Source organism: Aythya fuligula, chromosome Z (assembly GCF_009819795.1).
Source record: "Aythya fuligula isolate bAytFul2 chromosome Z, bAytFul2.pri, whole genome shotgun sequence".
NCBI lineage: Eukaryota > Metazoa > Chordata > Aves > Anseriformes > Anatidae > Aythya > Aythya fuligula.
Window position 1 is genome coordinate 41,355,679 of NC_045593.1, and position 27,458 is coordinate 41,383,136.

At 39.2% G+C, this 27,458-nt stretch overlaps 1 protein-coding gene across 1 annotated transcript in view; it reads right to left on the bottom strand.

Annotated features, from left to right (window-relative positions):
* LOC116501065 (guanine nucleotide-binding protein G(q) subunit alpha) overlaps positions 1-27,458 on the bottom strand; it is a 128,618-nt gene that overhangs the window by 82,869 nt on the left and 18,291 nt on the right. The window contains exon 2 of the mRNA XM_032206443.1: positions 1,923-2,107. Coding sequence (XP_032062334.1) covers positions 1,923-2,107 — 185 coding nt within the window. The remainder of the gene's footprint in view (positions 1-1,922; positions 2,108-27,458) is intronic.

The following is a 27,458-nucleotide window of genomic DNA, read 5'->3' on the forward strand; positions in this document are numbered from 1 at the left end:
TATTTCCACAAGGAATTTTTATAGGAATTCCCCTGAGACCCTGTCATTTGGTAACTTTTACTTTACATGTAGCCCTATTAAAACCTGATGGGAATGCTTCTGAAAGAACCAAGCACAAAGATAGACTCCGAGGGAAGTTAACAGTTCTAACCAGATGTGTACTATGCCAAAACTAACTCGCTCCAACTGAAAAACACTAAATACATTTAACACTCTTAACTTGAACTGTAACTATATCGCATATACTCTGTAGCATACTGCAAGTTAAAAATACCTTATCTAGGACTAGGACTACATCAAAGTAACAACAAACAACAATTTTGAAGAAAAATGACTGTGCTTCACAACCAATTAACTTTTCCAGTCAGGTGCTCTGCATACAGCAAAAACATGCAGCCAACGAGCTGAAATATGTGTACAAATGCAGTTTTCTTTTTAATCCTGGTTACATATTTGATTTTGATATCTGAGGGATAAGGGAAAATCAGACAGCTCCAGCACACGGTCAGACTAGGAAGCTCAACAGTCTCTTTTACTATTGCTTTTTCCAACATGCTCAGAACACTAACCCATCATTAAGGACAGCTAACAATATAGATTTTGACAGACTGGATCCCCTTGACTTCCCACTGCATAAACCAAGGTTCCTGCAAGATTCTTGGGTTTCTGCAACATTATGTCACCAATAAGGGATGACCAGCTGCAATGACTGGCAGATTCCCATAGAGAAACAAAGCTTCTTTTACATGACAATAAGCTTTATCTTTACTACTTCCAAATTACCTGACTTAAAACATATACAACAGTTCTATTCTATAATTAAACTTCATACATAGAGACACAAAAGATTTTGTCTTAACACAGATTTGTTTCATCTTGAATCCCCTGGTTAACAGCAGCTTGCTTACTTGTTTATCATAAATTTCTCTGATTTTGACAGTTTATGTTAATAAAAAAAACACAAACCTTTACTATAAATTTATTTTAATAAAATGCTCTTTTAATCCAGGACTAGTAAATTATTCAATTTTCACACAATTCAAGATTCAAAGAAAGCCAAGCCCTGTTCTTGTGAGAGATCTCAACCTTTCCACCTGACAACGTTGCTGATAATGATTCAACTGTAAAAATCTGGAGAAGTTCTCAGGAACTTTGCTCAAAGCCATGCCACTCCTATCCTATGGCAAGAAGTGTGAGACATGCTGATGTAATCCTGTGCTTTCCTGTGTATTGAAGTAAATACTAAACATTTCCCCTCTTTATGGAATGCTTAAAGTATTTTATCTTTTGTTTGTTTTTTTTTTGTTGTTGTTGTTTTTGTTTGTTTTTTTGTTTTTGTTTTGTTTTGTTTTAATGCAAATTTGGGGAAGAATTTAGGCTAGTCATAGATAAACTTTACAAACACTTCAAATATATTTTGTCTTTTTAGACGTCAACAATGTCATTAATCTCAGAAGAACGTGACTGCTTTAAAATCTTGTGTCAAAATTTGTATTTCAAATATGCTCAAAGCCAGGTATCTCCGTATGTTTTTCTACTAATAAAAACAAAAAATATCCACATTAATGGCAAACTTTAAGTACTGGTGCAGACCAAAGAAATAGCTTAATTGTGCTCTGGCCAGAGCATTAGCTGGAAGGAAAAAAGTTCAAGTCTCAAGAAACATCAGCCTGCTGTTGAAACTGCCCTGTGATGAACCCCTCAAACATCTTTCAGAGATGAGTACTCTTACAGAAGCAGTACCTCTGTGCTGTCAGAGCAGCACAAAAGGCAGAAAACTGAAGGGTACACTGACAGATGTACCCTTTCTTCTGAACTTTGAGTATAATTTGTATGTGACATGTAATTTTTGAAGACCTTCAGTGTATTTCCTGAAACAAAAAGAAAAAAATTTCAGCTATGATAATAAACAAAAATCTCACCTTGTTATGTTCATACTTGTATGGGATTTTGAGGGTATCCATGGCTCTGATCATGGCCTGCATTGCTGTGAAGATATTCTGGTACACCAGTTTTGTAAAGCCCCTTTTGTCTTCATCAGAGTAACCTGATCCATGAATGATTCTCATCTGCTTGATAAATGTGCTTTTGCCACTCTCCCCTGTGCCTGCAAGACAAAAAATAAGGATATACTTTAGTCACTGGATGCAAACATGATTTTTTAGGACAATGCTGACAGCTTGTTAAGTGCAGAGCAGAACAGTGTCAAGTGTTCTACACTTGTAACTGTTCTATACAGTAACTGCAAGGATCAGTTGGATATCCAACAGAAGTACCAGTAACAACTGACCTGCTGCTGCTGAATTGAAGCTTGCATTTTGAAGATATGATACAGAAGGGTGATTTAACAACTAAACTAGTATCTAAACCAAACCTCATAAACATAATACAAAAAATCATATATGCATATGAGTATAATATAATGCATATGACCAAATATTTAAAATCATGTAAATGTAAATTTCAGTTCTTGAAAATACTGTCCAAAATCTCCAACTTCAGATAATTACTATGAGACTTTTTAAATCATAAAAATTCATAAAGTAAGAAAAAGTTATCTTGTTTGGCCAACTTGCAGGATATTATGATAGGCAGCAGTGAACAACCAGGAGACTAAAAAATAAATAAATTAAACTAAATACTGTAACAATTACAGCCCTGCAAACTTTAACCTAAGAAACATGTGAAATCAGCCTTAATTAAGATTTGGCTCATATTCATTAATGGGTGGTCATTCCTTCCTTCAGATTACTTTCTGTCTTTGAATTTTAGACAAGCCAGGAATGTTTGTGTTTTTTTTTTAATGAACACCTCTGAATATTTGTCTATTTAAAGTTAAGACCTGTTTGTTAGAAATTTCATGCAGGATACATCACACATTTTTTCCCTTTCAATGAGCTCATCCTCTGTGATTAGAAGAGCTTATCTAAATTATTCCTATGTTTGCTTAAAAGGAGGAGTTGAAGTTTAGAACGAACAGTTGCACAGCACTATAAACCCTACGTCCAGCCAGATACCCAGCCCTCCAGGAAACCCAACACATTCACCAGGGTGCATTGCTCAGCGCAGCGCTTTTCAGGCTGGGTTTTACTTTAATCATTTTTGTAAGGCTTTCATGCCTCATGCTTGCAACTCAGGACAAAGGCAGCCTGATGAGGTACATGGTGTTTCAGGTGTGTTCCACAGCTGCACAGTGCACAGTTAAAGCATGATGTAGCACTGGCAACCCTTCAGCAGTTCTGAGGTAGCAACACCGTGCAAACACCTAAGCTGGAAGCCTCTTAAAACCATGAGCATTATTGTGAAACCTTCAACCTCGTTTCTCATACATATAGAACAAACTTCTAACAGAAGCCTTCCTTACACACACTCCCAGAAAATCAAGCAGAGTGCTATATACTGACCTATTTTACATTTTCTGGGGAGACATGAGTGATTGCTACTGTAATGACAAAGGACATGCTCTGAAGTTGAAAAGTGAGACCAAGCCTGCTAGCACACTGCCTTCACTGGGATCCTCAGCCTGTGCTGTGGCCAAGAGCACAGCACAAAAGGCACCAACGACCTCTGCAGGGCACTGCATAGCCACCAGGCAGGACTCTCCCCCTGCGACATGACAAATTGCAGATGACAAAACTGGGAAGAGTGACTGATACACCGGGGGGTCACGCTGCCATCCTGAGGGACCTTGATAGGCTGGAGATACGGGCTGACAGGAACTCCGTGAAGCTCGATAAGGAGAAGCATGAAGTCCTGCAACTGGGAAGGAACAACCCCAGGCACCAGTACACGCTGGACAACACACAGCTGTAAAGCAGCTCTGCAGAAAGGGTCCTGGAAGTCCTGGTGGACACCACGATGAATGTGAGCCAGCCATGTGCCCTAGCTGCAAAGAAGACTGCTGGTATCTTGGACTGCACTATGCATAGTATTGGCAGCAGGTTGAGGGACATGATATTTCCCCTCTACTCAGCCCTGGTGAGGCCACACCTGGAGTGCTGTGTCCAGCTCTGGACTCCCCAGTACAAGGGGCACATGGACATATTGGAGACAGTCCACTGAAGGGTGATGAAGATGATGAAGGGACTTCCTACGAGGAAAGCTGAGCAAGCTGGGACTGTTCAGCATGAATAAGATAGGGCTTAGGGGGGGATCTGATCAATGTCTACAAATACCTGAAGGGAGGGGGCAAAGAGGATGGAGATCCACACTATTTTCAGAAGTGCCCAGTGCCAGGACAAGAGCCAATGGGGACAAACTGGAGCATGGGAGGATCTGCCTGCACACCAGGAAACACTTCTTCAATGTGTAGGTGACAGAGCACTGGCACAGGCTGCCCGGAACAGTAATGGAGCCTCCCTTCCTGGAGATCTTCAAAAGCCTGGTTTTTAAAAACATGGTCCTGGACAAACCCTTCCAAGTGACCCTGCTCAAGCAGGGGGTTGGCCCAGATGACCTCCAGAGGTCCCTTCCAACCTCAGCCGTTCTGTGAAATTTGTGCTAACCAAAGGCTGGCCTTTGCAATAAAGGGGATGTATTACAGATAGTCCTGGGTCAATAATCGGAAAGATTTCTGATTTCCCATTGATCAGATCTCAAGGTGAGATCTTTACACTTCCGGAATCTACTACAGATTGCCTTCCGTAAGAATTTATAGAATTATTGACCTAGGCAATACAGAATTATTACACTATTTTCTCTTGTTCTGAAACATATCAAGCGAAGTCATGTTCATCAAAATCATGTTTGTATGAATCTAAGCCATGTAAGTGATGTTCCTGTACATAAGTGACATAAATATACACATACACACGTTCAGTAATATTTTCTAGTTTATCTGTAAGGTATGTCACACATTCAATAAAAAGTCTGTTCAGCTTGAACCTATAATGCACAGAATGGCATGTGATTATGTCTTTTTGACATGATTAACTCTTACCAAGAATTCTGCTTTAACTAACACAGAAGAAAGCCAGTTGCACCAAGCTTTCAGAACTGGGGAACCCTGAGTCCTTCAAAATCCCCAAATGCAAATTTAGTAATTTAGTGCTGAGATAATTGTATTATTGTGATAATTGTATTATTACTATTATTATCTACACTGTTTTAAAAACTGAAGCATTTAATTCTTTATTTAATTATTTTAATCCGGGGGGGGAGGGGGGGGGGAGTATAGGTACTAAAGAGTACCACACACAACTGGGAAGAAAAAATACTGATAAAGCACTCTGTGTCATATTAGAGAAGACAGTGTTTCAGAGTATTGACATCTAAAGCATATCTACATAAAACGCAATACATTGGCATACAAAATTAAAATCCAAAGAAGTATCAAAAACCTAAGTAGTCTGCATCTTACTACTTTTTGTGGTTGTTCAATTGGGTGCCACTGTACTACTACTTTGTCAGCTGAAGACCAGTTACAAACTATCCTTGGAGACCTAAAGGCATATAGGGGTGTGTGGGTGTGGGTGTGTGTGCACTTCTCCACTGAAAAGAGGCTGAGGGAGTTGGGGTTGTTCAGCCTTCAGAAGAGAAAGCTCTGGGGATATCAATTGCAACGCCCCAGTACCTAAGGGAAGCCTGCAGGAAAGCTGGGGAGGGACTCTATCAGCGAGTGTACAGGACGAGGGTAATAGCTTTAAACTAGGTGAATGTAGGTTTAGATTAGATATAAGGAGGAAATTATTTGCTCTGAGGGTGATGAGGCACTGGAACAGATTGCCCTGACAAGCTGTGGATGTCCCTCGAAGTGCTCAAGGCCAGATTGCACGGGGCTTTGGGTAGCCAGGTCTAGTGGGAGGTGTCCCTGCCCATAGCAGGGGAGTGGAAGTGGATTGTCTTTAAGGTCCCTTCCAACCCAAACCATTCTATGATTCTATATGTATATCAAAAGAATATATTTTATGTACATTCAAATATGTAAACACTACCCATATATGCAAAAATTCTGTTTTGTATCTATGTGTATTTTTCATTTCAATAAATAAACAAACCACACTATTCATACATATTTAAAAAATGGTATCTCTAGTTTTTGAAGGCCCTTTAAAGCTTTGCCTCAAGTCCATCCCTCTTCAGGTCAGTGCTCAAACATACCTTCTACGTACGCCCACAAGCTAATCTTTTGGTTGTGTCATTAGCAAAAAGGAGAACATTTCTAGCCCTCTGCTGCAATGAGCGCCATATATAAAGGGGCAATATGTGAAAAGTAGTCCTGGTGAAGAAGGAAATCATGGAAAAACACCTGCAAAGAACACACTAAAATAGGATAAAAATATAAATGATAGATAACAATAAAAATTACAGGAATGCCCCAAGATTCACCCAAGAGGTGAAAATGTTCATTTTCAGCACAATATAGAGGAACTGACAAAAATTCACCTTGACAGTTATGATCGACAGAAAGTCTTTTCTATTGTTGCTGACAAGAAGTGCACGCAAAGAAAATGTTAGGCATGATTTTATTTTTAAAGAAAAGAATGGAATCAAATCTTTCCGTAAGAAAGTCCTGTTTACATGTAAACTGTTCAGTAATGATAGAACACCACTTACTCTACAGCATTTTACTCAGATACTTTGACCAAACCAATTAGGAAGAAAACAAGCAAGATTATTTACTGTCATGTAAACAGGGGAAAACTGGACATAACAAATTACCTGGGTTAGCTAAGCAAAACTGCAATCATTACAGCATTATCCCCGCTAGACAGTGGGATATTACTGTTATAGAACTGAAGTCAAACCTAAGTTTATTTTTTTTAATGTATATTTTAATCTTTTAAAATCCTATCATTGGCATTACAAGAATATCAAAGCAAGATATTCTTTGATATATCTGATACCACACCAACTGTGTTCTCTTCAGCCTCACCCATTACAGAGCAAGTTAAGAGATTCAAGTTGGCAACACACGCAAAGATCGTATCACTATAGTAAACAACAACAACACTGGGTAACAGACAAAAACAAGACTCTGGAGCGGGTTTTGCTTGGAGAAAAACGCAAAACTGAGAAGTGGATTAAAAAAATCTACATCAGCAAGCGCTTTACTGCTTCTGTTAACAATTGCTAACCACCATCATCCCCGATGATACGGCTCCAGCTGATATAAGGAGAGAGCAAAGGTGAAATAGTAATGCAAAAGATTGCAGAACAGAGCAAAGTGGAAGAAACTATACTGAGGTCAATTTTTTCTGATGCCATTGCATGTTTAAATTAATCAAGACCTGTCACTGAAGCCAGTCAAGCAACACGCTCTCATCTGTCAGAAGACAGTTAAAGACCACACAATATACTTGAAGTTCTTTAAAATAAATAATAATAAACCATCCCTCCTTGTCTTTTAAAAAGGATGGTTCTCCTCTCAAAGTATGACCCTAGCATAAACTTTGGGTAGTACTTTGCAGATAAATCTATAGAAAGCTTCCTGGTTAAAGCACAAGGGATGGTCAGTCATCTGACATTTTCAGGTGTTCTGTTCCAGATAAAAACCAACCCAACCACTGAATTAAAAGTAGTAACTAACATCCCACAAAAAAAAAAAAAAAAAAAAAAAAAAAAAAGACTGCATAAACATCTCAAACAGTGATGAATTCCCTTTTTACACAGCATGGAGGATTATTAGAACTACACAGTTTTGAAAGAGTTTAGCATCTTGCAATATGGCAAATCTCTGAACACCTCCCAGAAGCTTTCTCTTTCTTTTAAACAGTTATAGCAACAAATATTATTGCATCATCAAGGATTTTTATGACCAGAGATCTGCCAGATCCCCAGCAGTATTATTTCCAAAAGCAAAACCAGGAAGTGTTTAAATGCAGCAGTAACCCCTTACACACACCATGCACAATTTACTACATGACTGCTGTTTTTCCTGGTGCACACCCTTCAAAAACGAAACTACAAAATGTTGAAACGCAACATTCTTTGCCCTGGGAGATATACTGAAAAACAAAACGTATTTAATTTTGAGTAAGTGGCAATGCAGCTCCTGGCAGAATGGCTTCAAAATTCATGTGGTGCCTGACAAGGAAGAGTCAGAAAAATAATTTAAAAATAATTCTAACTAGTAACCTAGGTAGGCAAACTTTTCTTACACATGGTTGTGTGATGCATACCTATACTTGATTTCCCATTTCTCTGCATTGTAACTTAAATAAGTCTTAAGTAGTACCTTGTGGGATCAAATATAAGGCTGTTTTTAAAGTAAAACCACAAAGATGCCATTCTCTAAATAAAATCCACACTGGCATCTGTTAAGAAACTGAAAGGAGCTAAACTAAGCCTGACTCTCTGTGTTTATTCCTAAGTTTGATCTATAAAAAGTAAAAAGAAAAAAAGGTCTATTTTATTGGTTGAAGTTATATATATAGCTTAGATAAGCCTAGAGGGAAAAAGAAAATGAGATCCTTAATATATAAGAAAAAGAGTCAATGAAATTGACTCTGAAATTGACCAGTTAATCACCATCTACATACATTTATTGAGAACCATGAAACCCATGATGCATACCTTCACAGAAGACTGGCTTTTAGCTTGTGCACCATCCCATGCAGACTGGGTGCAGTCTCGCATTTCTATCTGCTGACCGTTTTTATACTTGAGGCATTACTGTAACTACACTGTTTCACCAAATATTTACTCAGAAGAAAACAGTCTGCTGCGAGTTATTTCTGAAATGTAAAGCATAGTGTAGAAATCAAGTTCATCAGGTATTAAGTAGTAAATTAACTCCTTTGAGGAATAAGAGCTAAAGCAGTAATAGAGAGGTTACACACAAGAAGAAAAATGTTTGATTTCAACTATAAAGTTATATTTCACTTGGAAGAGAGTTTTATGTCCTCTCTGCTACTACTAATTCAGCTACAGAGAAAACAAAAAGTATTCCTTCTTTTGTTGCTGTTCCAGCAGTGGAATGCAAAAGGATCACATTTCTGCTGAAACCAAGTACCGTCCTGTATCAAAACACGAAAACCGCGCAGAATTCAGGCTTTGGACTGGCCTGGCTCTTTAGGTGCCAAAATATCTGAAACGTATTACAGCCTGCATGAGGTCATCCCCGGAGCTCGAGCGAGCGAGCCGGTCTGTCCCACCGCCAGGCAGCAGGACCATCAGCCCGGCTGCCGCAAGCTGCTGGCGGGCCATGCAGCTGAGCCCTGGGAGGCTCTGCAGCTCGGCCACCAGCACTGACCGGCGGGCAGGCCCCGGAGCTGAGCCAGGCTCCCTGTCCTGATGCTTTTACTAACAGATGTTCACCCCCATGGCCTGCGCCCAGCCTCCTGTCACACAGGCGGCCAGGACTGGAGAGCTGCCTGTCAGTGCCAAGATGGCGCAGCTCTTGCCTCACCATCCTGCCCAGCTGAGGGCTCCTGCCCCACGGCGCAACTCTTCCTGTCCATCGCTCAAAAATATATATATATTATCTCCATGACACACTCTATCTTCACACCGTAACTCTTATAAGGTATTAAAGCATCACCCCATGCCTCCAACCATTTTATGTAATAGTCAACCTCCCAAATGAATTTACAATTTCCATCTCAGTCACAAATCCAGAGATACGTCTCTAAAGAATCTAAATTACAAATCATCCAGAGACATGAGTAAATGTGAAATGAGGAAATACTATGAGCCCTGATAGCAAATACAGTAAGCGTATTTATATTTTCCCTAAAATGAGCAGTAGTACCACAGTATCCTCCCTTTGTGATTACCAAACTCCTTAATTAACACAGAATCACAACAGATTACATCTCACACAAGTCATCTGATTGTAGGAAGCATTTTCAGTTATGTTTCAGTTGCACTGATGGAAAAGGCTATGGCAGGAAAGCATCTGAAGTTCCAAGCAAGGCAACAAAACAAGACCAGAAGGGAACTAAGGTCTCCTGAGTTCTGTTCCTGCAACATTAGCACAAAATTTTGTATTTATGTTAAAAACTGGATAGAATTAACTATAAAAAGACTATAAAATCTACGTTACAACAGAAACCTGAGTGATGAACTTTGCAGTTTAATAAAGCACAGGTTTAAATTAAGGCCAAACACTAAAAACTAAAAGTGTCACTAAAAGTGCCATACTGCTTTATTGCCAAGAGCTTTCTCCACTGACAAAAACTGCTGTGTACTCATCCTTTTAACTAGTCTGATCATAATCTAAATCTGCATATTCCACTTGCTTTCAAAAAAAAGAAAGCACATCATCATTCTGCTGTCCACTAAATTACCTCCTTTGTATCATTTTAGTAATTTATGAACATACAGTTAAGATAGCTACCAATATTATGTGAAAGAAAACAAAATATCATTTCATGAATCACTGATGTAACAACAACAAGAAAGTCTGGCACGGTAAGTAAAGATTCCTTCCAAAAAACGACTAACAGAATTCCATGAATACAGCTCAGAATGTGAAGAATTACATTAAATAAGTAGTGTGACACATCAACATCAATCTATACTGATCACTTCAAGAAAAGTCCTGAATGTCTCAAAAGGTTACGAAATATTAAGCAAATTATATCAATTGCAAAAGATTAGTAAAGCTACCATACAGATTTTATAATCCAGTTTATAAAAGGGAAATGCATCTGTATCAACTGTTGTATATCTAAGATTTTTTTCTCATTATTATATAGAGATATCATATTGTATTAATGAACTTCTACAGAGCTGAATCCTCATACTTCTTTAAAGAAGGTAAAGAAAACCTCCTGTTACAGAGACAGTCTGAATATTTTCTAAATCAGAGAAATCCTGTTACACATTTAATCTGGCTATTTCTGAAAGGACAGTAAACTTTACTTGTCATTCTAGTGTAGCCACCAAACCCAAAGAAATAAAACTAATACTCATCCTCACTGTACCAGTGACAAAATTAAACAGTCCAAGTAGCTACTAAAATAAAGTGTAAGACACTGAATTGCCAACAATTGTGAAGATCAAATTAAAATTTAAAATTCAGCTGATGTTCTGCAGCTTCTTAAATGAATATTAATTCAAGATTTTTACTGAAACAGAACCTCTCGAGCTCCTTTACAAGAAATCTAGTTAATCAAGTGTAGCTTCGTGCCAGATAATCAAAACCACACTGTGCTACAATGCAGCCAGGCACAACCCATTACTGGAAGTCAGTGTCTTCCTCCTTTCAATCCTTCACTTCTGAAAAAAAGAACAACCCACAAAAACATACAAACAAACAAAAAACCCCACTGCCCAGAGCAGAAGAACCTCCTTATCTTTTCAAGCTATCATCAGATCATTTTCTCAATTCTACAGCTATCTTCTTATGGTTTGGATGTAATTTAGAGGCAACAAAGTGAGAGAAGAATTGGCTGCCTTAACAGAGGAAAAGCAACTCCTTGAGATTTTACACAACCTTGTAAAAGGGTTCAAACGAGGACAAAACCCCACCCCTGTGTGATTTTTTCCTCCCTGCTGTTGAAAGGATACTTCTGAAAATCCTTCTTTAGGGACTCCCTAAAGAGAAACAACTCTTTATACTCCATCCTTAGCTTTCCATTTTATGTGCTTTGGAGGAAACGGATACCCCTATGAAGCTTCAACAAATTCTGCTTCTCATTCATGCAGAAAAAGTGCCAGAAACAAATTTTCACCCTCAAGAACGTTTTCCTTATGCTGTTCACAACTCCAGCTGACAGCAGCTGAAAATCAGCCTGCTTCATGCTGCTGACCCATGGAAAAAATAGAAACAAAACCAGAAGCAGGCACAAGCATCAATGAAGCGGAGGCATGATACAAGTTCTTACTTTCTTGCACAGATGAAGGGCCAAATATGGCTTTAGAAACTTATGCATGATTACTTTCTAGTGGGTTTTGACACCCACATCAGAAGGCAGAACATAGCCTTGGAAAGCTGACTCGCTTAAGTAGGCTCCAAGGCACAAAAGTGATCAGAGTTGATCACTGTTCACATAGGTGCTTGGTTTTCACCTCAGAAACAAGCCCTATATAAAAATCTAGATAGATCAACTGACACCTTCACCACACCTTTTTTTCCTCTGACTATTCTAAATTGTCATCTTCTACAGGGAGATCATATACGCCCAATATTTATTAACAGATCATCATCAGAATTATTAAAACCTCCCTGGTGTTGATTTCCTGTGAAAAAAAATCATCTACTGTTTTGAATGAAGACTGAGTGGGGGTTAACCCTCCTAACTTTCTTTTGTGTTACACCTGTGGTCATTCGTCTGTACACATAAATCAGACTGATTTATGAAATACCCGAAGGGAGGATGCAAAGAGAGCAGATATAGGCTATTTTCAGCAGAGCCCAGTGACAGGACAAGAGGCAGTTGACACCAACAGGACCACAGGAGGTTCCCTCTGAAGATCAGGGAGCACTTCTGTACTGTATGGGTGACGGAGCACTGGCACAGCTTTCCTGGAGAGGTTGTGGAGTCTCCTTCTTGGAGATATTCAAATCCCACCTGGGCATTGTCCAGGGCAACCTGGCCACGTCTGAGCAGGGGCAAGGGACCAGATGGCCTCCAGAGGTCCTTTCCCACCTCAACCATTCTGTGACTGAAAATGCTGTGAGCAGTGCAGGACTGTATGACCAGGTATGTCATGCAGACCTCTAGGAGATGAACTTCACTGAGACTTTAGTTAGTTTCTGGCACTGCAGGATAAGGCTTGAGACTATTAACCCATTAAGGAAGACAGCTACATAGAGTGTAGTAGAACAGGAAGTACTCCTGCCATTAAGGAAGCCTATCCAGTGGGTTTAAAATAAAGTTGGGAAAATAATGTTACTATCACCTACCTGTATATATACTTCTAAAAGGGGACGAGGGAACAAGGGGGGTGGGAATACAAAGAAGTCTCCAGGATCGATTCAATAAAATGTTATCAAAAGCATCACGACAACTTGCTGATAAATAACTTAGATATTATCACTGCATTGTAAAAAGACGTATTTACATATTTTAAATGTTTTATTTTTATTGTTACATACATTTGTAAGATGAAATAGCATCTGCTTTTCAAATTTATGTTTCAGTAGTTTGTGAGTGCTTCTTATGAGGAAGTTCATTGTTTAAATTCCTTTCATGTCTCTTTCATTTTCTGTTACTCAAAGCAATTACGAATAGACAGACATAATTCCTATTCCTAGCAGCTTCTGAGATACACCATTTCAGTGATAGCATAAACCACTTTGCTTAATCAAAGACAAGGACAAATACTATTAGTATTCAAAACCACTATATTTTCCTTTTATTTTTATCATGGCTGCCAATAAGATGCCTTTACTCCTTTAAAAAATACCTATATCTTTGGTCATGAAGGTCACTTTTTCTACGATACAGCAACAAGTTTTTGCTTTCATTTTTCCCTCTACTGGCTAACACTCTTTTCCCCAAATGAAATTTCAGCCATTATAACTGGAAATTGAGAATCTGGATCTCATAATATTTTCTATTATCAAACATAATTATCTTGTACAAGAACATATCTACAAAACAAAAGCCGTATTTATGATGCACACATAATCTTATACTTGGTATGCTTTGCTTTCCTCGCAGCATATTTTGTCGTCTAATTTGTGTTTTAAGATATACTGTAATACCTGGAGATTATACTTGATGCTTATCTGTATACATAAGAAATGCTGATAAAAAACATTACGTTATAAAATTTGTTAATTTTTACAATATGTTAACAACCAATTTGTAAAAAGATGAAAACACTTTAAAAAGTACGTGTATTTTTCCTCTTTTCATTTTTTTTTTTAATAATAGTTAACCTATTTTATCTTTGTGAGCTCTGTTTTGAGAGACAAACTCCTCATCTCCCACTCATTCAAAGGGCCTCCATCCGGGAGCCAAAAGGATACAGCAGAGCTGATTTCTCAGAATGTGAAAATTCTCCTAAAATGCATTGTGTCACTAAACCAAAACCTACATAAATGTATCTTTGCTGGAAACAGAAGTTACAGGAATAGCTGTGCTTCCGTTACAGCGCAATGTTTATGTCAGGCAGCATTTCTGGTATCACTGAGTATCACTGTCCTACATTATAGACAAAGAATGGCAAGTGCTTCTTAGAATATTGGAGTACTTTTTTCTTTAAAAAGAAAAGTGTTTGGTCAGTTTTTCCAGAAAAGATACCCACTCATATTCTATCCTTTTTCCTAGATACCATGGAACATTGCCATGAACCATTCCTTTGGGGGGAGGGGTGAGAGAGAGGGGAATATTTTGCTTTTACTTACAATACCAAAAAAGAACTACTTTGGTTTAGGATCTTATTGTTTTTATTTCATGGAATGGAAAGAACATTTTCACATGGACTTCTACAAGATAGACAAAGGTTTATATTACAAAAAGATAAATGCTGGTTCCTCTAAAAGATGAGGTAAGAGTATTTCTTCCTTGATATCTCACTACGGTATGTACACTTGGGGAAGATACTGAAGTTACCCATCAGACTCTTCTGCTAGCACTTTTTTCTGTTGTTCATGGCTCTGAATGCTCTGCATCTCCAAATTAGTATGATAATGTGACAGTTGCTTCTGAAAGTGTAATTAGACAATAGTCAACTTATTAGTGTTACTGTCAAAGGGTATTTTGGAAACATAAATTGACTATATACCAAATGTCAGTATACCTGTCTTACAACTTTCCCTGATCCATAACATCCATTCACTCAGTCAGTACGAGACCCAAGACAGAGAAGGATGCTTTCAAGCCTCAAATATACCACTAGCACTAAAAAGATAAAGTATTTTTTACTTCATTCAAACTCCAAGTGTCTCCAAGTCCAAACAACGTCCAGGATCTTGAAAGCAGTGACTTCAGTGAGGAATCTGCCTGGGTAATACACAATTTTTAAATTAACACACCTTACAATGTTCATTACACATTGTCTATCCTCGCTGGCTGCCAGAGAAAATCCATATTGTGAGAAGCACAAATGCAATACCATCTTAAGGGTGTAAGTTAAACAAGAAGCCTACAGTACTTTTGTCTCATATTTGACCATTTTTCCTCATACCAGTGTGAAGGTAACGCCCTCACAGTCCTTGAGGAGGCTTCACAATTGGTAGCTATGCAGACCTACACCTGCTTGGTTTCAAGCCCACTCAAACACACTTCCTGAAACAGGATTCATCTCACTCCAATGTACAAGCATCCTGGTTAATCTGCCTCAGATTGACCTGAATCTCATTACATTTTATAACATAATTAAATGGGGAGGGTGGGGAATTAGGTGTTTTGTAGGGAAGGAGTAAGAAACATTGTGGCAGAAAACAAGGAAAGGCAGGAAACTCCAGCCGGGAGTTCCAGCTGGAACTCCACCTGCACTGGAGGAACAGAGAAGAGGTGACCCGAGGCAGGTGGGAGGCCAGGTGACAGCAGGTGTGATTTCAGACTGGCAGCCAGGAGAAGACTCTGGGAGGCCCCTTCCCTTGGTCTGCTGGAGCAGAGCTCCTCACGCACAGCCTCTGCTCCACAGCTATGCCAGGACTGCAGCTATCGCTTCCTGGGTTGCACACACAATTGGGCAATTCCTTGGGAAAGCCAGCGATCAGAGTGGAAGTTTCTCACACGGTATCGAACAATGCTGCGACATGCTCTGTCACCAAAAGACCCGTACCCTTAAAACTAACAGAAACCCTTCACCCCTTCTCCCCCAGAAAATGCACAGCATCCAGCAGAGCTGACAGTTGAGCGAGGAGCTGTGGCACTGCAGTAATACAGCAAAAACACTGCTGTGTTTTTATGTCCTGACTTCCGATAATGTGAGAGACTCAAGAGCTGGGTTCGTATTCCCCTGTTTCCTGAATGTCCAGTGTTTCTCAGAGCTGTGTGTGCTTCTCGCCACACCAGCGCAGGTGCACGTGTGCATGCACACACACACAGCCAGCCAGCCAGCAACCCGTGTTGGCTCCAAGGCCAGCAGCAGCATAAATCCACCCAGCAGCAAGCACAGTTCCAGATATTGTGGCACACTTCCTGCAGCTTATTGCAGACTGTCCTTAACCTGGGAGAGCTTTTTAATGGCTATTTCCCTTGGAGAGCGTCATAAGCTGTGCATGTTTCACTGCCCCTTGCACTTTGATGCCTTCTCAGCCACAGCAAGGTGCGGTGCACGCCCAAGGCAGCTCCTGCACAGGAGGCAGCCCCTCTGCTTGCCAGATCTAGCAAGACCAGGAACATTAGCAGAAGCATCACTGCACAATTTCATGTTTCAGTCAGGCTCTGCGCATATTTTAATACACTGATATGCATGCACACAGAGCTGTGAAGGCTCTGTAGACACAAATACACCACTGGCACTCTGAGTTTAAGAAATCGGGTCAAGGGTAATAGAAGCAAAGAACAGGTTTATAATTAAAAAATTATAATTAGATTCACCACAAAAAAAATCCCCGCTTTTTATTAAGAAAAAAAAAATAGAAAGTAAATTGAATAGCAAAGTTCTGAGAGGACATCCTTGCTAGCCTTATACACTGCACCATACAGGTATTTTCATGCTAGCTACATGGTTATGGAAACGTAACGTTCTCAGATGCACTATTTGCTCAAGGATATCACTGAAAAGCTGACCAGTTCCAATCTTGTGGTGAATGGAAGGATGAAAGCTATTCACTAAGAACATGCTACTAGAAGATGACAGGGACAGAGGGGCAGGTTTCACTGGTGAAAGCATCCACTTTGCACCTGCAGTCGTAATAGCAAGGAGCACTAACATGCTGCGCCACTTAAAGCATCGCTTTTTGGTGTTTTTTTTTACCTGTGGAGCATAGTTTCTTCATTTCCACATGCTGCTGGTTCAGAAGGGCGCGGGGCACATGTGCCCACGGAGCTGTTGTAGCTGCTGGGCCCCAACCTGGCCCCTCCGCTGAGTTCATCTCAGCCATTTTGGCAGCTCAAAGTTAGACCTGCTTCTGGCTGCAGAACATGAGGTATACGTATACACAGAACACTGACTGAGAATGGCTAGATTAAGAAATAACTGCCTTTTATTCATAAAGCTAATAAAAAGCATATGATAATATGAACTCAATGGAAGGTATGGATAGGGAACACCTTGCTGCCTTTCAGAAGAAGCATCCATTGACTGGATGCTTTTCAGTGCTAGAGCAAACCTTGGGAAACCCAGGAACCAGGCGAACTTTGAGTTACAACTGCTCTACTCCAGCGAGTAACGCGTTCAGCAGGGATGAGGCCACGTGCCCAAGAAACAGCCACCTCCCTTCTCTCCCAGTCTCTTCATGGTTGTGACCTCTCTTGAGGTGACTTGTGGCTTCCTATTTAATGAAGGGCCACACGCTGTTCGTTGGCATGTGATTTATTGGCATGATCAGGACTGCTTTACCTCTGCATTGGAGAGAAAGCTCGAAACTCACTGAAGTCCCTGGCTAATGAAGCTTTCTGTAGTGCTGGGTTGTTGTTTCACAGGCATTCACATAACCCTACTTTTCCCCAATTACATTTGCTTCCTGTCCCACGGAGGTGGCTCAGATATACTTCTAGCCATTTTTCAGTGCTATGCAGCAAGACTTAAGCACACGCTGAAGTAGGTGACCAGCCACTATTCTGATTTTGTGCACCGAAATACAAACAAATTTAACCGTCAGGGTGGAGAACCGTAACACAACTACAGCTCACAGAGGGGTGAGGGGGAAGGACTTCTAGTTTGTTTGTCATTTTTTTCTTTCCAGAGGAAACTTTTACTTCCAGGAAGTAAACATTTATTTTACACGTCATTCCTTTGCACAATAGTCAAATGAAAAGTGTTCCAGTCCAACTCTTCAGTTTATATTTTAGGCTATTAAAATGTTATCCACACAAGTCAACATTATTCATAATTTTTTTGTATTATAATTTCAGTTCAACTATAAAAAACAGCCAAACAACCAAGCACACATCCAGCTGTCAACACAAACCACGCAGTTAACCATCAAAAGACCTAACCAAGGATTTACTTCCAACAAGCGCTACGGTAAGATTCTGCAAGGCGATCATATTTGCCACTTCCATATTTATTTCTTCTTTTACATCACTCTGATCACATCTTTGCAGTAAGAACACAGTTTCAAAGAAAAAGCTAGCTAGTTAGAGTTCACCAGGCCAGTACGTCCTCTTTCAGGAGACACAAGAAGGCCCAAATCCACAAATGTGTGGAGGAAACAGCTAAAGTTCTTTCAGGCTAAAAATTAAAATACGTTTTTTGAATAAGCTGTAGCCTCTGCATCAGAGAACAGTATGAACTGTAGTTTCTAAATACATTTTAGGTAGGAATCAAATGTCTGATAGTGCCTTGTGAACAACTCTGGGAAATTCAAGAGTGTTGTCTTCATTCACAGGCCTGCTCTAAAAGGAAGGAAGGAAGAATGAACGAAGTTACAGATAATAATTTAGGACAATTAAAAAATAGCATAGACTCTTTGAATATATACATAAACAAGAAAAGCAGCACCACAACAACACTATTGCCTAAATTTCTTCAGTCTTTTTATAGTAAAAGCTCATTTTATGGACAGTCCAAATGTTGAAATTTTTCAACATAAAGTATTATTAATAATACTATTTCTTCACAACCTCTGGCTAACAGACTTCCCATTCGGCCTGTGGTACCGTTCTGCAGATCCACAACTCGGAGAACCCCATCATGGGCAAAAAATGAGGCATCGCCTCCATGGCCTGCGCATGCCTTTCTGACATGATTTCCTCTTACAAACCCACAAGCAGCTGTTCAGCCTGCCCTTGCATGTCCTTTTTTTCCCCATGTCAGTGTGCAGAAAAGAGTTCTGTGAAGAAGAGGTCGACTCAGCCTGCAAGGCCAAGGCTTTAGCTGTACGCTCCACATGGCACACACGCAGGTTAGCACCTGAAAAGGGAGGACACGGAAGCAGCCCGTCCTCTGCTCGTGGTACAGGCACGGGCCAGGAAGTCCCCTGAGAAGCTCACAGGGCAGAATTTATTTCTGGAGCACTTCAAGATCCTGAATCCTTCAAACATCGGCAACGTGAAGCCAAGAGGCAAAAGCAAGAGGCATTTGAAGAAGGATTAGGATGTCATGCTTATCAGCACCTACAGCCAGCACTACGCAATGCTTTGTAATGTTTCTGCTTGTAAGAGGGATGGGAAGCACAACCCAGTGAGATAGCCAGACAGTCCTTACTGCTGCTTCTTCCTCTGGGTGGCTGCCAACTTTAGGGACACTTTTAACTGACCCCAGCTGTTTCATCTGCCACAGGAGAAATCCAAGAAAAAGCCCAGCTGCTCCAACACCACTGCACTGCAGACCCAAACACTGCAAGAAGTCTTTGTGCATTAGTAAAAAATTAACCATTGAACCCTCCCAGATAAGTACATGGAGTACATACAGTTGCTGATTCATGTATGCACATCCAGCCTAAGCAACACTTCTTGCTAATTAGCAATTATGTCCTCAAAACCATTTGCCAAGAAGCTGCATCTCTCTTGTAACATGAGCAATTTGTAGGTGTTCAGGAATCTGTTACCTTTTTACCTAGTAAGTAACAAGAGGTATGTCAACTCTTGTAAAAAAAAAAAAACAAAAAAAAAAAGCAGTTGCTCAAAGTAGTTAAAGACTACCTTCTCACTGTGGCTGACAAACAATAAAAATGTAGTGATGCACTAAAAGATGATGAGCAAATCCCAGATGCTCTGTGTTGTTCCCTGTTATACAATCTAAAAGGATTGTTTCTACCTCAGTCAGTATCAAGCCCTTCTGAATGTCACCACAGATCAGCTTTAGAATCTGATAATGAAGTTTCACTGTGTCATCTTCACAGCTTTCTGTATTGCATAGTTTCACCTGTTTCCTAAAGATGAACAACAAAAAAAAAATTAAAGGCTTCTGCAAAAGTTTGCAGAGACTAACACTTATATCAGGTATCATACAGATCAACTTCAACTTACCAAGTACTTGTATTTCCAACAAAACAACTTGGAATGTCAGTAAGTAAGAATAAAAATGTGAAAACTCTGAAAAGAGTGCAGCTATTTCTGTAAATAGAGTAAAATAAAAAGAACAAGAAAAGTTCACACTGTATCTGTATAAAAATATACATTATTACGCTACACAGCTTAAGGTAAAAGTAACAGAATTCCAATACCAGAACTACAATGAATTGTAGTTGTAGCAATGCAGATCCAAGGTATACTCAGACCATTTTCACACAGAGAAAAACAAACAAACAAAATAAAACAAACTTGGTAATTGTGACCTGCTGTTATATCAGTTCCGCTGATTTCAATAGTAAAGAAAAAACAGAATAGCTTGCAATAAGGAATTAAGGCAAGTGATAATGACCTCAGGAAAGGTTAATCATAAAAACCTTTTTTTCTGTGATCCTTATTAAGGATTTTATTCTGCCATCCTTACTCTTCAAATACTCCCAATAGACTACTATGGCCTTATTAATATGCAGGAGGGCATAAAATTGAGAGTAGACATAAAGAGGGTATGTTGCAATGTGTCTTTTAATCATTTATTGAAAAAAACGGGATAAAAAAAAGCAGTAGGCAATTTTGAAAATCTTCTACATATCACTTAGTAAGTGAAGAACCTAGACAGCTTTTTAATAGGGAAAAGAGAAGTCTAAGAACAAAGTTACCATGGTGTGAGTCATTACCACACATCAGCTGTTCCACAGTGGTGTTGTGCACGGGTAACTTCATTTATGTGCAAATGCCAACTTTTACCAAATTAGTTTATTAGTCCTCTTTTATCCTGCAGGATTCAGTACTTAATGAGAAGATTAAACACGCTAAAACACTATCCTGAAAAGTGACTCTACCTGTGCTATAGCATACTAAGAAACGAAGATTAATTTACTTAGAGACTTGATCCTATAATTTTCTAGTAACCGCTATATTTTTTAAAGGAAATTATCAAGTGAAAGGAGCAGAACACTTCATTTTCCATTAATTCACTACATTTAGTCTAATGCAGCTCTATTGTTTTAAGTTTGTTATTCATTTATTCTAAAGCTTTTATTTTTTCTAGTTCTATTTGGGAAATAATTCTTTGCAAGGTACTTTGTAACATTGCTAAACAACATATACAGGTCATGATCCTATTCCTTCTCAACAGAGATGAAATACACCTGAACTAGAACAGATTTGAGCCCAGTGTTGTTAGAGTCCTGTGATTTACCACTTCTCATATTAAATATTTGTATTATTTTATTTTTTATTATAAGAAGTATTTATTTATTTATTTCCAAGCAATCAGAAAGAACAGATAACAGTGATATTTTCCTACGTTACTACTAAAGGCCATTTGTACCTAACCAATTACTACCAATTAGTACCAATTCTATGTATATCTTTTTGCTTCTTTTTTCCCAAGCAAATTTTGTCTGTATACTAGATTTCACTAAGATTTTTTTTCCTTAATTCTACATAACTGTTTTCTATCTGACCTATCAGTTTTAAAATACAGTTAATGTAGTGTTGCCTTGTACCTTCACGAATTTTTAAGAATGGTATTGAGAAAAAAGTTAGACATCAAGTCTGATCTGGGCAGGCAAGCTGAACTACTTCGCCACACAATGCCATCTGGGTTTCCTTAAAGTTTTGTTTACTGGAGTTCTATGACCATACATAACTCTCTTTTGAAATACTGCTCCACTAGAAGGTGTGTTAGCTGCCTTCAGTTAAACACAGATGCTGTGACAACAATCTGTAATAAAGGAAGTGCAGATGCAGTGATTTGAGTATTGTATACCAGCCTACAATTATACAAACAATTTTGCATCTCAAACAGCAGATGACCACAGGCAATCTAGGATTTGATTAATTCTGGAAGGTATATGAAATTTGAAAAAGTATCTACTTTTTTATAGCCCTAAATACAGTGGTCTGATGCCTGAGATGAGTGTCTTACATTCTTTTCTTCCTTTAAACAGGTATTTCCTGGATCATCAAGACTCAAACGCAGCCATCCCCATTTCTGAAGAGGCACAGAAGACAAACAGTGTTGGAAAGCCATCTACCACCTGTATGATATATGTTTGCCAGCCATGACTGTTCCTTGCTGCAGGGAAGGACCTAGAGCAAATAAGCAGTAAAAGGAGAACTTTCCAGAGGCTGTTACACACCAGGTCTGTATACAGCCCACATGCCTGACACATCTGTTAAATCACCGGGCTTTCTCCACAACCACAATGCAAACATGCTATCGGCATGTGTGCAGTAAGCCTGGCACTCCCAGAAAGCACTGGCTTGTGCGCATGCATGTACGGTGACTACAGCATGTCTGTACACTACTTTTACTCTGAGCATGTTGCACAAATGAGTGGGCCCTGTAAAATCATTCACGGGATGGAACCACTTGCAGGTCAATTAACTGGCCCATTGATTATTCCTGGCCTGTCTCTGCAAGAGTCCAGGTTAACACGTCCCAACAGATTGAAGTACCTCCACCTTGAAACTGACAATATCAACACACACTGAACAGTCTTCAGATGAATTCACTTTGGGTTATTCCAAGCCAAACTACTATGAACTGCCAATTAAAAAAAAAAAAAAGTTTTTGTGACACTGGCCTTTCCTTAAAGGCCTTTTAAAAACATAAACATGGACTGAATCACACCACTACTGAAATGCGTTTGCATTTAGCGAAGTGTACAAACACCAACCCCTACGGAAGCTATACAAGTTAAAACAGAAGGGACAGTGGCTTCCCAACTCTCTTGCTTACGGATTACTAAGCAGTAATGTGGCTCTCAAGCTAGGAAATGCCATCTAGATCAAAGTATGAAGGGAAGAAGATGCCCTGGAGCTTTTGCTGCAGCCAGGAATTGAGTAACTTGAAGCCACTATGAATTATTTTCTTTGATTTCTGAACCACAAAGGCTCACTGGAAAAAGAACTGGACTGGGATCCAGGTAATCAGTTCTACTTCTGGCACTCGACAAGTAGCTTTAGGCAAATACAATCTTTGTTTCGGTTTCCCTATCTTTACAAAGTGCAATAAATAGCCTTGTGTAAAGTGTTTTGAAACCTACCCAACAGGACTCTGAATAAGAGCAAATGGTTTAACGATCCCAGCAGGATGCTGCCTTAAGCACCTATAGCATCAAGTATTTTCATACCGTAAGAGCAGCCCACTACTGACAGCTACTGAATCACCAATGTGACTTCCTGCAGCAAAGAGGCAATTATTTTTATGGCTACAGCTGGCTCACGTGCATCCTACCAACAATGCCAGCAGTGCACATAAGTGATTTGACTTGAGACTACCGTCACAAAACAGACTTCATTATTAAACAAAAGTGTCATCTTGGCTTTTGCTAGGAGAGATTGCTAACATCATGCTGTATGAACAGATGCATCTTTTTGTATATATATATATATATATATATATGTACATATTTTTGTTTTTAACCAGCAAGCTTAGTTAGAAGTCAATGCATTGCAGAATATGCAATAAGTTTTTTACTTGAATTGTCATCTTTCTAATCAAATTTATAACATACTGATTTTCTGTGAGGCCAGGAGATAAATAGTCGTGATTCTCTTTTGCTGGACAATGAAGTTTGTTTTTTATAATTCCATGACCTCTGAATTCAGCTAGCAAGTTACCTAGATCCAAGTCCAATTGTTTGAGTTTTTACATTCTTCGCTTTGTCTTCTTCATTCCACTTATTGACCAACTATTTTTCTCCTTACTAACAGTACAAGATCTGTTGTGGTGAACTAGGTAAGGACAGGAGCTTTTTGTTTTCAGTAATACGTAAGACCACTATTTAGGCAGTGCCAGACTCCTGTAACATTACAGTGTAATAGCTTGCTTGCTCACAAACTCAGCTGATGGACAAAGATTGATTTTTTTTCCTCTTAATTAGCATAGGGTATTTGAGACATACTTCTCCAACACTTCCAACGTACTGTTATGAACCAAAACCATTTATTTATTAGAACTTTCATTTTCTATTCTTATTGATGGCCAGTAACCTTTGTAAAGCACTTCTAAGAAACATGTAAAAGATCTTGTGTATCAAGTAAAAGACATCTGGCTCACTTTAAGCATAGGAAAATTCAAAAGCGAAGGTCATTTTGGTGGAATTAGAACTGACACAGTGAAAAGCTGACTTTAAACCTCTCATTCTCACAATACTGTTGTGCAGCTACACACACTGTATTAATTAAAGTTATTTTAAAGGCTGTATGAATCTACTTGCATATGCAAAAATACACAGAAGGAAGCTGTCTTTTGTCCTCACAAAAGGACAGTCTGTAGGATTGTTTGCATTTTTTCCCAGCTTGCCTTCTTATTTTTAAGATCAGAAACTTTAATTCTCATAATCTCCTGTTTCACTGAAGCTTCCATTGAAGAACTTGGTGATGTGAATAGACAGTACCAGTAACCATTAACTGCAGAAGTCTAATCAAACAAAAAGGACTGGTAATTTAGCAAAGACAAACAGTAACTGAATGGTTTTGACAATACCTCAAAGAATAAACACTGACTTAATAATTATGCTGCCATTCAAACTTTCTGCAGAGTCCAACATGCAAAGCAAGGCAAAAGACAAGTGAAATATTAATGGTTCGCACTATTTATAATACCATAAAGATAATATGATATTCAAAGTTTTTTCACCGAACAGATTATTACTGGTACTAATAAGCAGGAGAATAGACTAAGTAGCTCATATTCTTCATGAGAATCAGATTTAAAAGATGTTTCTAAACCTCTATTTTTGTTATTTACCAACATGAACAGGGAGGGAACATACCCAAGGTGAAATGCCAGTTCCACAGCTTCTGTGCAAAACACCAGTCAACCACTGAGGCCAAGTTTTTATTCCATATACACAAAATGTTGTTTAGAAATGTCTACAAACATAAATGTGTGGGTTTTTTTCCAGCCTTAGTGACCCTGAAAATGAAGGCGTGGCTTTCTTAACCTGTAGGCATGACGGAACTCCCTGACTGAAACTGCCACACTATCCTTGGTACACACACACACACACACACACTAGTCTTCAAGTTGGGTTCAGGAGCACACTTTGGAAACGATCTTCCAGATCTCCCCCTGTTCAGTGTGCTCACCTTCACTGTCATCCGAACATCTCCAGGAGAGGAGCTGGATTCCTTTACAATGAAGCCAATAAATATGCTAACAAGGGTATGGAAGATCTGCTCCAGGACCACACCTAATGTTCTCTACCCAGAGCCAGGCACCTAGTCTCTGTGATCAGATTAGATATGGTTTGAAGCAAAACAAAACCTGAACACGGACATCAGGTTCCCAGCATCAACTGTTTTGCCCTACAGACACACTCTTCTGTTCATGCTATGTGCTAACATAGACATAGCCTTTGTCTCCATTCCCCCACCTACGATCACAGGGATAATAATAATTAACTACTTCCTCCCTCGCTGAGGCAAGGGAGTGACTGATTAGCTAGTGGGTGCACAGCACTCTGAAAACGGGAAGTGCTGTGTAACTACTCCCTCCTATTACAAATACTCTTCTATTTAGTGGAATAGCATGAAAATAAGTATTCATTTGGAATATCTTCATTTTCTCTGCCATTAAACATCACTCCAGTTGATTGAGCAACTGATTGCAGCACGTTTATTTCATACAAGTTGATAGTAATCTGACATGCTCACTCAAGGGTGCAGTCATTGATTTTAGTTGGGATGCTGTTCTGTAAAATAGAATTTTGCCCTCTAATATAGTCGAAGCTTTCCTAGGCCTGAGAAGACCATTTAATATTTATCAACCAGGATACAGAAAGACCATGAAATAATTAACCGAAGCCTTCTCAATGTCATTGCTACACAAGACATTGCCAGAAATAAGAAATGCCTACTACTGTTTTTGTCCTCTCTCCTACTTTTTTATTCTTGTTTAATTTAACTGCAGACAATGTAAGCAATTTATGGGTATTTACTTTCGAGACAGCCACTTTATTAATTATTATCTTTAATATATCTATTTAGCACTATATTTAAACTTCCAGAATTCCTCACTAATCAGATCTGGCAGTACAGCAACAGTCCACTGTAAAAGGCCAAAGTCGTGGGCCCCTGAAGACAAGGCAGAAGATGCACATGCTATTAAGAAAGTTTATCCATTAGGTATGTAATGGTAACATTCTTCTGACACGGAAACCAGGGCTCTGAGATAAGACTTCAGCTTAGACTATGGACAAGCATTTCACTGCTCTTTGTGGGAATTTCAGCAATCGTCCTTTGAAAGGCCTTCATTAGTGGCTGTAAAACATACTCAGTCCGAATTTTCCCCCCACATCAACATGAAAAAAAGAATGAAATGGAACTTAAATGCAACTCTGTAACTGCAGGGGCTTTACATCTGTACTCTCCTCTTTTATACAGATATTGAGCAAAATCCACACTTACTCGTTTTTTGGTTTTGGTTTGGTTTGTTTTTTTACATGTAAGTTCTGCAGCTGCTTAGGGTTTTGCTTCTCATTTACCCAAAGGCATCCTAGAGTTGGCAAAAACAAGGAATTTTGTCTCTCTTTCTTGATGCCAGTCTATAAACTGAACAGGTCTTCACCTCTCAGAGGTTATCAGACTCATCTGACAGAGTCTGCTGACCACCGCAGGCCTGGCATAAAGTGTGAGGACATCAGCTGTGCTTCAAAGACAAAAAAAAAAAAAAGCCTGAGGAAGAAACGAGCCCTTCCATCTAAAACAGTATTGTGTTTAGCAAAGTCACATGGAAAATTTAAATTTAATTTCTCCTGTTTAACTGTTTCAGCTCCATCTCCCATCTTCAGCCTCTCAAGAAAACAAACTCACTATTGGTCTACACTGCAACCTACCTTCCATCTACGCATGGAAAAGCAGGAAGCATTACCAAATAAACAGGAACAAAAAGTATTGTGTTGCCACCCTCAATCATAAGGTTGAGTCCAGTTCTGCCATGGCTTCACAGTTCTGAGTAACCATGCGTGTACCTGCTCACTAAGCCTATTCTTCCTGGGCTTATGAGTTAGGTACTAAAGCTCTTGCTGGCAGAGAACCCATTTCTCTCTGGGAACCCTGCAATCTCTTGAAATAGATTCTTCACCTAGACGATGCTGCATGAGGAGGATCAACAGATGCAGCCAGGTGTGTGAGTCTGCTGATGGCTATGGTACGAGCATCCAACACCTAAAGCAGCCAGAGGTACTGGAAATAAATTATTGGATTTCAGTGGCTTTAAACATACGTTTAAAGAGAGGAGTGACTGGATCTTTCATATACACCATTACCTGGATCTTTCATATACACCATTACCTAGAATTACTTCCATCACTGCATAGTTCAGACCAAATATAACAGCGCTTTTTTAAAGACATCTCATAGTACAGTTTTTTCAGAACAAATGAACTACTGGTGCCACCAAAAATATCAGTACCTCACTGTACTCAATAGAAAAGATGAAAAGGAACTTCTATAAATAGTGATTTTTTTATAGAG